General features: G+C 46.9%; 1 protein-coding gene across 1 annotated transcript in view; it reads right to left on the bottom strand.

Moving 5' to 3' along the window:
- Nucleotides 1-11,127, bottom strand: part of vps4a (vacuolar protein sorting 4 homolog A) — a 34,057-nt gene extending 22,930 nt beyond the window's left edge. Inside the window, exons 1-3 of the mRNA XM_033035614.1 lie at nt 10,892-11,127; nt 2,026-2,137; nt 1,058-1,205 (exon numbers count right to left, since the gene is read on the bottom strand). Of these exons, the coding sequence (XP_032891505.1) occupies nt 1,058-1,205; nt 2,026-2,137; nt 10,892-10,915 (284 nt within the window). The 5' untranslated portion in view covers nt 10,916-11,127. The remainder of the gene's footprint in view (nt 1-1,057; nt 1,206-2,025; nt 2,138-10,891) is intronic.
- Nucleotides 11,128-12,103: the final 976 nt, after the last annotated feature.

The following is a 12,103-nucleotide window of genomic DNA, read 5'->3' as shown; positions in this document are numbered from 1 at the left end:
ACCCTGTGGGTCGAAGGGCCTGTTTCCGTGCTGTATCTCTAAACTAAACACAAAATTCTGCAAAACTGAGCATTGTTGTACAGTGGAATCTTGGGGTTCAAGTACATAGCTCCTGAAAGTGGCAACACAAGTAGATCAAGTGGTAAAGATCGCTTACAGTAAGCTTGCAGTGATATGCAACTTCTCAGCATCTCTCCTAATATGCTTTTGAAGAAATGTCTGTTTAGTTTAGAGATACAGTGCGGAAGCAGGCCCTTCGGCCCACCAAGTCGGTGCCGACCATATTCAACTCTACTGCTGTGCCACCGTTCCATCCGTTTATTGAGTGCAGATGAAATACATGTGGAAAACTTCAAAGTCACAGTTCAATTAGGAAATGGAATAGGGGAGGATTTTAATGACTGGTGGAAAAATCGTGCATGTTCAGAGGCTGTTGGATGTACCATGGATATCACCAACGGAGACAACCTGGAAGTCTCACAAGCAGTTGTTCAGATGGACAACTACACACAGCTCCGGTGAGACTGCACCTGGAAACCATGCACCAGCCTGGTCTCCCCATCCAAGGTAGCAAATGTTCACCAGACTGACTCCTGGGTGGAGAGTAGGAACCCGGGACCCAGACTGTCCAGAGCTTGGCAGCTGACGGGAGGTGGATTCACAATTTACCCAGCTAGCATGTCTACAACCAAAGGTCACACTATCCTAAAACAAGGATAAAGCATTGACATCACAAACTGTCTTCACTCTGTGGGTGGGAAATACTTGGAAACGATAACCAAGAGAACACCGAGGCTCAGCTATGGGGCATGTCCAAGACAGAGATGATGGACATTTAGATATTGCAGTAATGGTTATTACTCCCAAACACCAGACAAGTTAATGGCAGTGAATTTGTACAAATCCAGTAACTTCTCAGTTAATGCTGAGGATGAGACAGTGGGCGGGCAGGACACAGACAGACCCAAAGTTGATGGAGGTAACGGGACTGGAATTGTTATTTGTCTACTACCCTGGAGACCAATCTCCCCAAAAATCATCACTTATCTGCACATACCCTTTGTCATTTTGCTGCGACTCTTTCACTGGCTTTTTGCCCTGCTTGTCTTTGTTTTTTAAATACTCCTTCAGTTTCTCTGCTCTGTCCAGGTACTGAACACATTTGGCTCGAATACTCTCCTTCGCCTTGTCTCCATGCGCCTCATCTGTAATGAGAACATTGCAGTATGTCAGTCAAGGTTGAATCAAACGCCACTCTACTTTCACCACCCCAGGTGTCAGGTTCCTCCAGGTCCCAGGGAATCGACACACCAGCACCGTGCCCACGTGGCTCGTCCATGACAGATTCAAGCAGCAGACTGCTGGCAAACTGGGGGGACCATCCCCTGACCCATCCCATGGCACCACACAGGCTGCCAGCTGAATACATCACGGCATGGTGACTGGGAATAAAGACAGCCTCACTAACCCCAAACCTCCACCCTAACCCAGGGGTCAAGGTAGTGATCAGGAGCAGAGGACCTCTATTTATTTCTGGGAACTGATTTCATTGTCAAGGCCAACATTTGTTGCCCACATCTGCGGTGGTGACGAGCCTCCTTGTTGAAGCGCAGCAGCCCTTAGTGATTGTCCTCCCACAGGATTAGGAGCAAACCGCACCGGGCATTAGAGAGATGATACCTGGAGCACTCTAGGCAGTTTTGTTCTCCTCATTTGAAAATAGATATTCTGGCATTGGAGACAGATCAATAAAAGTTTACGGGGGTGATTCCTGAAGCAAGTTGGGACGTTTATGAATAAAAAGTTTCCAATTTCAGACCTGGAGGAGGAATGTCTATTCTGAGGCAAGAACCCTTGGAATTCTCAAGCACTAAATGATTGAATACAGTCAAGATCAGGGCAGACCAAGATCATATATGTCACAAATGAATGATTGTGGAGCAGCTTTGAACAGCCAGAGGGGCCTGTGCCTGCTCCCATGTATGTTCCATCATCATCCCTCTACTGAGACACTGGAGAACTCACATTTAATAGCATGCAAGAAGTATTCGACTGCATGCTGATACAGTCTCAACGCCTCCTCATAATTCTTAGCCTTGTCTTCTTCTGTGGCTTTAGTTACAAGATCAATCGCTTTCTGAAAGAGTTAAAAACAAAAAAAGTGAATGTCCAAAAAATGCTAGCAATCAAACAATCAAGCGTGGTGAGTGAAAGTCAAGGCTGGAGGGTCTCAGTCGGTCAGGCAGCATCTGCGTGGGGAATGGTCAGCTGATGTTTTGGATGGTCACCCTTTGGGAAGGGTTAGTTAGAACTTGGCTTGAAACATTGTTTATCAATTTCCCTACACAGTTGCTGCCTGACCAACCGAGTTTCTCCAAGTTTGTTTTTATACTTAAGTTCAGCATCTGCAGTCTCTTGTGTCTCCAATTAACAGAGTCTACTGTAACCATGGTCAAAAGAAGCAGACCATTTTCCTCACAGTTTTTTAATTTTGTACAATAAATGTCCCATAAACACATACTTTCTCCAGAACCAGCAAGACTGAACCTACAGTTTAATGGTTATTCACAGAGGAAACAGACTTTGCAGTTGAAGGATTTGGCGACGGAGAAGAAATCCTGCTTGATGCCTCAGCGGGCTAAAACGTGGAGAAATTCCCAGGGCCAATTGATATTTATCTCAGGCTGATAGGGGAGGCCAGTATGCTGGGGATCTGGCTGAGATTTTTTAATCTTCTCTGCCACAAAATGAGGTTCCAGATGATTGGAGGACAGCAAATGTACCGTCTCCACGCCGGTAACTTCAGAACTGTGAGCTTCAGAAGTTATTCGCTAAAAAATTGAGGGAAAGGATTAACAATGGCTAGGAAAGGCAGCGACTGGTCAAAAACAGCCTTTATGGCCTTGTCAAGGGCTGTGGGTGACAGAAGGTGAGGGTAGAAGGTTGTTTTTGTGACTGGACTAGTGTTGTACACAGGAGTTGGTGCTGGGACTCTCACTCTGGGTAATATACATGAATTATGTGGATGTTGGCATGATTTGCAAGTTCACAGATGACACAAAGAATGGAGGAACTTGGCGGGTCAGGCAGCATCTGTGGAGAGAAATGGACAGATAATGTTTTGGTCAGGACCTTTTATCTGGACTGAAAGAAGAGAAGACAGCCAGTATAAAGAAGAGAAGAGGAGGGATAGGCATGAACTGTTGGATCCAGGCGAGGAAGGGTTCTTAAGTCATTGGAGCAGAATTATGCCATTCGGCCCATTTGCCATTCAATCATGGCTGATCTATCTTTCCCTCCCAACCATTCTCTTGCCTTTTCCCTCCAAACCATTCTCCTGCCTTTTCCTTACTAATGAAGAACCTATCAATGTCCGGTTTAAAAATACCCAATGTCTTGACTTCCACAGTGTCTGTGGCAATTAATTCTACAGATTCCCCACCACTGACTAAAGAAATACCTCCTCATCTTCTTTCTAAATGTACGTCCTTTTATTCTGAGACTGAGCCCTCTGGTCCTAGACTCTCGCCCTACTGAAAACATCCTCGCCACATTCACTCTATCCAGGCCTTTCGTTTTCGGTAAGTTTTAATGAGGTACCCCCTCATCCTAAACTGCAGCGAGTACAGGCCCAATGCCATCAAATGCTTATCATACGTTAAACCAATCATCCACGGGATCATTCTCATGAACCTCCTCTGGACTCTCTCCAATAGCAGCACATCCCTCCTCAGATATGGATGGGGCTGATTGGCAGATGGCGTCAGGTAAGGGAGGGAAGGGTGAAGATAGCAACAGAAGCAGGGAGGTGATAGGTGGAAGCAAAGAGCTGCAGCTGATGGAATCTGTTAGGAAAGGAAGGAGAAGCCTGCATTAGAGTTAAGGGGGTGGGCTGGGTGGATGGAACTGTGAGGAATGATTTTGTATACCTCCGTAAGGTTACCCCTTGGCTTCCTGTGCTCCTGGGAAAAGATTCCTAGTCTTTCCAGCCTCTCTATAACTCAAACTGAAGTTTTCAGAAACATGCCAATGAATTTCTTCTGCACCCTTCCCAACTTAATGACATCCTTCGTTCTTGATCCTACTTACTCGATAGCACAATCCCGATTTAAGCAATAAAAGCAGGACTGCAGCTCTTCTGCTTCATCTCTTCAACCTTTCCTTTCACATCTGTAAGGTGGCAATAGAGAAATAGAGCTGCAAGGCATTTCCAGAGGTACTTGCACATGGCAAAGTGCAACTCATCATGACACTGGCTGCATTATTCATATTCAGTGAGATTATGAAGCAGAGGTTAACAAAATGACATTGAAATCAAGTCTGCAAAATAAATGGAGTGTGATTTCTTGAACTCAGATTGTTGTCTAGACCTCCTGCTGTGGGGAGGATACTGAACAGCAAGAATACAGAGATTCGCTAAAGTCATACGGTCATATAATTGGAGATCTAAACTATCCAAACATTCTCTTAGATGGGGACGGGTTTCTTAACTGGAACTAAATACACTTCTGATCCAACAAATCTTTGTGAAGTGAGGAGAGCAGTCACAAAACACCTGTACAAAATGTATACAAAGTCACGGGGGCACACAGGACAGAAATGGGCCCTTTGGCCCACCACATCCATGCCAACCTTTTTCTGCTGTGGACACTATTCTTCTATGCCCTGCTGATTTAAATGTCTAAATGTTTCTAAAACATAGCAATTGTATCCGTCTGGCAGAAAGTTCCAGATTTTAATCACTGTAAGAAAATTTACCCGAGATTTAAAACTCCCACCCCCATACTTTAAAACAATGCCCTTTTGTTTTTGATACCCCTACCACGGGAACGAGCTTTTGTCTATTTGACCTTTCTACGCCTCCTTTGCACTAGGGAAAACAATGGCAGCCTTTTCAATCGCTCCCTATAACCAAGGAGCCCTCCCATTGGAGATTCATCTGGGTGAATATATTCTGCACTCTCGGCACATCATTCACAGCCTTCTTCTTGTGTGGTGACCAGAACTCCACACAGCACACCACTACAGCCTAACCAGTCTTTTGTAGCTCCCCCTTCCCTCTCACAGTGTTTTGTAAAGTTGCACTTACAACATATACATTTTTATATTCTGTGCTCTGAACTATGCTCCAGACTCAATGGCCTAATTCTGCCCCTATGTCTTATGAGTCGAGTTCTGGGCATCGCTCTTTAAGATGGAAAAACTTTACAGAGGGTGCAGAATAAATTGTTTAAAATGAGGATGAGGGACGTGGGTTACATGGATAAAAAGGAAAAGCTTGGATTGCTGTCCTGGGATCAATGCAAGATGCAGGATGATCTGACATGTATTTAAGTTCATGAATGGTGTTGATGCAGAGAAAAATAATTTGCAATGGCACAGGGATCAAAAATAAAGGGATACTGAAAAACAGCTACATGAAGAAAATCTTTATTTTATAGTGAACGGTTATCGTCAGGAACAAACAGACCCCCTCATCCACTCCGTGGGAAATACCTGATGCCCAGAGCCTTCCTGGACACTTTTCAATGGCCTCCCCTCTATTTACAACACTCACTCTAGGTCTTTGCCATTTCCATTACTCAGAAATGAAAAATGACAGTGGAAAACTGAGCAAATATCTGTACTGAAGATAATGAAAAGCTCCTGGCAGCAGGGTGAAAGGGGAGCTCCATGTAAATAACAGTGGTCTTTTTTACGAGTCTGAAGAAGGGTTTCGGCCCGAAACGTCGCCTATTTCCTTCGCTCCATAGATGCTGCTGCACCCGCTGAGTTTCCCCAGCAATTTTGTGTACCTGTGGTCTTTTTTATATTGGACTGTGAATCAATAAATTATCAATAAATCAATAAAGGATCAATTAACCAGCCAATCGCCCTCGACCAACACTCTCCTCCGCTGAACAGAGTTGGTCCTTACTCTTGACAACTTCTCCTACGACTCCTCCCATTTCTCCAATTCTAAGGCGTAGGTATGGGCACTCGAATGCGCCTCAGCTCTGCCTGCCTATTTGTAGGGTACATCGAACAATTCCTGTTCCAGGCGTACACTGGCTCTATCCCGGAACTCTATCACCGCTACATTGACGACTGCATCGGTGCTACCTCCTCCACCCACGCAGAACTCACGGACTTCACAACTAATTTCCATCCTGCGCCCAAATTCAATTGAACCATCTCTGACATCTCCCTACCGTTTGTTGGTCTCACCGTCTCCATCCCAGAAGACTGACATCTATTTTAAAACCTACTGACTCCCACAGCTATTTAGACGACATTTCTTCCCACCCTGCCTCTGTGCCCAAGATACCAAGTCATTGGGGATGTCCTCATTCGTTAGGGAACGGGTGTTCCCCTCTTTCATCATAGATGAGGCCCTCACTAGGGTTTCCTCGGTACCCCGCAGCTCCACTCTCGCTCCCCATCCTCCCAGTCGCAACAGCGACACAGTCCCCCTAGTCCTCAACTTTCACCCCATCAGCCATCGCATGCGGCACGTTAACACATCAATTTCCACCCAAACCACCCCCATCCCAGGTACTTTCCCCTGCAACTGCAGGAGATGCAACACCTGTCCTTATACCTCCCCCCTCAACTCCGTCCAAGGACCCCGACAGTCCTTTCAGGTGAGACAGAGATTCGCTTTCACCTCCTCCAACCTCATCTACTGTATCCGCTGTTCCAGGTGTGTAGTATATATCGGCAAAACCAAGCGCAGGCTCGGCGATCGTTTCGCTGAACACCTCTGCTCAGTCCGCCTAGACCTACGTGATCTCCCGGTTGATCAACACTTTAACTCCCCCTTCCATTCCCACACTGACCTTTCTGTCCTGGGCCTCCTCCACTGTCAGAGTGAGGCCCAATGCCAATTGGAGAATCAGCACCTCATACTTCGCTTGGGCAGCTTACAACCCAGCAGTATGAAAATTGACTTTTCAAACTTCAAGTAACCCTTGCTTTCCCCCTCTCTCCATCCCTCCTCCATTCTAGTTCTCCATATAACCATATAACAATTACAGTACGGAAACAGGCCATCTCGGCCCTACAAGTCTGTGCCGAACACTTATTTTCCCCTAATCCCATCTACCTGCACTCAGACCATAACCCTCCATTCCTTTCCCATCCATATACATATCCAATTTATTTTTAAATGATAAAATCGAACCTGCCTCCACCACTTCCACTGGAAGCTCATTCCACACAGCCATCACTCTCTGAGTAAAAAAGTTCCCCCTCATGTTACCCCTAAACTTCTGTCCCTTAATTCTGAAGTCATGTCCTCTTGTTTGAATCTCCCCTACTCTCAATGGGAAAAGCTTATCCACGTCAACTCTGTCTATCCCTCTCATCATTTAAAAAACCTCTATCAAGTCCCCCCTTAACCTTCTGCGCTCCAAAGAATAAAGACCTAACTTATTCAACCTTTCTCTGTAACTTAGTTGCTGAAACCCAGGCAACATTCTAGTAAATCTCCTCTGTACTCTCTTTATTTTGTTGACATCCTTCCTATAATTGGGCGACCAAAATTGTACACCTTACTCCAGAATTGGTCTCACCAATGCCTTGTACAATTTTAACATTACATCCCAACTTCTATACTCAATGCTCTGATTTATAAAGGCTTGCACACCAAAAGCTTTCTTTACCACCCTATCTACATGAGATTCCACCTTCAGGGAACTATGCAGTTATTCCTATATCCCTCTGTTCAACTGCATTCCTCATTTCGCTACCATTTACCATGTACGTCCTATTTTGATTTGTCCTGCCAAGATGTAGCACCTCACACTTATCAGCATTAAACTCCATCTGCCATCTTTCAGCCCATTCTTCCAAATAGCCTAAATCTCTCTGTAGACTTTGGAAACCTACTTCATTATCCCCAACACCACATATCTTAGTATCATCTGCATACTTACTAATCCAATTTACCACAACATCATCCAGATCATTGATGTACATGACAAACAACAGTGGACCCAACACAGATCCCCGAGGCACCCCACTAGTCACTGGCCTCCAACCTGACAAACAGCCATCCACCATTACTCTCTGGCATCTCCCATTCAGCCACTGTTGAATCCATTTTGCTACTCCTGCATTAATACCCAACAATTGAACCTTTTTAACCAACCTTCCATGAGGAACCTTGTCAAAGGCTTTACTAAAGTCCATATAGACAAAATCCACTGCTTTACCCTCATCAATTTCCCTAGTAACCTCTTCAAAAAATTCAAGATTAGTCAAACATGACCTTCCAGGCACAAATCCATGTTCAAAAAGGAACTGCAGATGCTGGAATATCGAAGGTACACAAAATTGCTGGAGAAACTCAGCGGGTGCAGCAGCATCTATGGAGCGAAGGAAATAGGCGACGTTTCGGGCCGAAACCCTTCTTCAGACAAATCCATGTTGACTGTTCCTAATCAGACCCTGTTTATCCAGATGCTTATATATATTATCTCTAAGTATCCTTTCCATTAATTTTCCCACCACTGAAGTCAAACTAACAGATCTATAATTGCCAACCAGAATAATTCTCCAACCAGTCTGACTATTCTCCTGATTCAATTATATCTTTGTATAGGGTGATTTCACGAAAGGTCACTGGAGCGTAGTTCCGCACCCACGTGACCGAAAATTTTAACTGGGGGACAAGCGTCACTTCCGGTACATGTTAGTGAATGGGAAAACACGCACTTTCACACCCGTTAAAAACATCGAAAACGGCCAGTTTTTGAGCTGCAATTTACTGAGCCGGTCGGGGTGACCGTGAGGAACAGCTACCTAAATTTACAGTAAAAAAAAAAGATAGAAACTAAGGTAAATACAAGAGGGAGCTGAAGGGGCAAAATAAGCGGAAGTTGATAGCGGACATTTTTCGTGGAGATTTAAAGATCCAAAATATCGGGAATTATCGCGTTTGCTCGCTGCATTTCATCAAAAGTGGCATTATTGGCTTTGTTATCTTTATTCATTTGTTAGATGAAAAGTATTAAAAGTTAGAAATCCTTCAGTAAAATTGCAAAATCGCCCATGGTTCTCGGGTCGGTTTTAACATGCAAAATGAACACGCTTCTGAAGCTACATTCACCATTTAAATATCCGTGAATCATAAATGCGTCTTGAAATAAATTTTACTCAGATGCAAGCTAAGGAATGGTATAATTCTCAGCTGTTAATTTGACAAAATCAGGACATTTTGACAAAATCAGGACATTTTTTTATTAGCCAAAAAATGTCCTGATTTTGTCAAATTAACAGCTGAGATTTATACCATTCCTTAGCTTGCATCTGAGTAAAATTTATTTCAAGACGCATTTATGATTCACGGATATTTAAATGGTGAATGTAGCTTCAGAAGCGTTTTCATTTTGCATGTTAAACCCCACCTGAGAACCATGGGCGATTTTCCAATTTTACTGAAGGATTTCTAACTTTTAATACTATTCATCTAATAAATGAATAAAGATAACAAAGCCAATAATGCCTTACTTTTGATGAAATGCAGCGAGCAAACGCGATAATTCCCGATATTTTGGATCTTTAAATCTCCACGAAAAATGTCCGCTATCAACTTCCGCTTATTTTGCCCCTTCAGCTCCCTCTTGTATTTACCTTAGTTTCTATCTTTTTTTTTTAACTGTAAATTTAGGTAGCTGTTCCTCACGGTCACCCCGACCGGCTCAGTAAATTGCAGCTCAAAAACTGGCCGTTTTCGATGTTTTTAACGGGTGTGAAAGTGCGTGTTTTCCCATTCACTAACATGTACCGGAAGTGACGCTTGTCCCCCAGTTAAAATTTTCGGTCACGTGGGTGCGGAACTACGCTCCGGTGACCTTTCGTGAAATAACCCTATACCTCCTGTCACCTGCTAGTTAACAATGATCTATTCTCCATTTCCCTTGAACTTCATCCCCTTTGATCTCTCGTTTTCACATCTTACCCTTCCATATCGCTGTATCTCCCTCTCCCCTGATTCTCAGTTTGAATAAGGGTCTCCACCCAACACGTTACCCATTCCTTGTATCCATAGATGCTGTCTGTCCCGCTGAATTACTCCAGCATTTTGTGTCTATCTTTGGTATTAACCAGCATCTGCAGTTCCTTCCTACCCATCAAAAAATTCACAAATGGAGTTGACAGAGTGGAGGATAATCTTAGACTAAAGGGTAATATTGATGTGTTGGTGAAATGGGCTGAGCAATGGCAGATGGAGTTTAATCCCAATAAATATGAGGTTATGCATTTGGGAGCACTAATAAAGCTAGGGCATACACCATGGATGGTTGGATGCTCTTCAGGAACAGAGGGAATTTGATGACCAAGTCCAAAACCCTCAAAGCTAGCAGAACAGAACTAGCAAGAAGGTAGATGGGATGCAGGCAATCTGTCACAATATTGAGCACAAGAGTTAGGATGTGATGCTCCAGCTTGACCAGACCTCAGTTCTGGACACCAAGGTATGTGGGGGATATGAGAGTGCTGGAGAAAGTGCAGGGGAGCTCAGACCCCAGCCCCAGCGCATAGAGAACCTAGGTGGAGGAGGGGGAGCAGCGGTTGTAGAGAGCAAGGGGACGGAGAAGGCGAGGGAGGAATTGGGGAGAGGAAAGGGGTTGAGGATAGGGAGGATCCGGGAGGGGGTGTGGTGAGGGGTCTGGGGAGGGAAGTGTGGGGTGTCTGTGGGGAGGGTGGGGTGTCTGTGGGGAGGGGGGTTTGTGGGGGGGAGGGTGTCTGAGGGGTGTGGGTGTCTATGCGGGGGGTGTCTGTGTGGAGGGGGGTGCCTGTGGGGGGAGGGTGGGCTGGGGATATGTCTGTGGGTGGGTCTGTAGCGGAGAGGGGGGTTTGAGGGCGGGGGGGGGGGTCTGTGGGAACGGGCCGGAGACCCCGCTACCTGGAGGGTGTTGGGCGCTGACATCTCACATCTCCGGGCGCTCCGACTGTGCTCAGCGGACGGGCCCCCGCCCGGTGGTGGTGGTGGTGCGCCGCAGCCTCCGCTCGGGCTCAGCCTGGGCCTCGGGCTCGCCTGCTCCCGCTCCCGGCTCCGAACCGCAAAATGGCGGCGGGCGGAGCAACTTCGCGACGTCACTGACAGAGGGGACAAGAGTGGCCCCGTCCGGCCCGGAGCCGCCGCCCCCTACAGCGCCGCGTCCGGCCCGGCCCCAGTACAGCGCCGCCCCCGGCCCCGCCCCAGCACAGCGCCGCCCCCCACAGCGCCGCGTCTGGCCCGGCCCCAGTACAGCGTCTGGCCCGGCCCCAGCACAGCGCCGCCCCCGGCCCGGCCCCAGCACAGCGCCGCCCCCGGCCCGGCCCCAGCACAGCGCCGCCCCCAGCACCGCGCCGCCCCCGCCCCAGTACAGCGCCGCCCCCTACAGCGCCGCGTCCGGCCCGGAGCCGCCGCCCCCCCACAGCGCCGGCCCCAGTACAGCGCCGCCCCCCCACAGCGCCGCCCCCGGCCCGGCCCCAGCACAGCGCCGCCCCCGGCCCGGCCCCAGTACAGCGCCGCGTCTGGCCCGGCCCCAGTACAGCGCCGCCCCCCACAGCGCCGCGTCCGGCCCGGAGCCGCCACCCCCCACAGCGCCGCCCCCGGCCCGGCCCCAGTACAGGGCCGCCCCCCACAGCGCCATGTCCAATACCAGAAAATATTTTATCTACCAATGAAGATGGGGGAAAAAAAGCATCAGAATGCAAAATTGTATCTGGATGACTCAACAGATCCAAGCAACACATTTGTAGCTTAGTCGGGAAACAAAATACCTGAACATTCAGTAGCAGATGATTCCAGGCTAAAATATAGTCAATCAGAAAATATTGACACAGATGAAAAAAATGTAATGGGTCATGTTATATCATTCAATATTTTGAAGGGTTTCGGCCCGAAACGTCGCTTATTTCCGTCGCTCCATAGATGCTGCTGCACCCGCTGAGTTTCCCCAGCAATTTTGTGTACCATGTTATATCATTGTTTGGTTTGTGACAAATTATGGTTTGGGCAAACCAATAAAGCCAAGAAAAAAATTCTGTGACTGATGTACAAGCACACCCAGGTCTCGTTGCATCTCCCCTTTTCCTAATCGTACACCATTCAGATAATAATCTGCCTTCC

This window comes from Amblyraja radiata, chromosome 17 (genome assembly GCF_010909765.2).
Source record: "Amblyraja radiata isolate CabotCenter1 chromosome 17, sAmbRad1.1.pri, whole genome shotgun sequence".
Classification (NCBI taxonomy): Eukaryota; Metazoa; Chordata; class Chondrichthyes; order Rajiformes; family Rajidae; genus Amblyraja; species Amblyraja radiata.
Note: the sequence above shows the minus strand (reverse complement) of the source record. Positions and strands in the feature narration are given on the sequence as shown.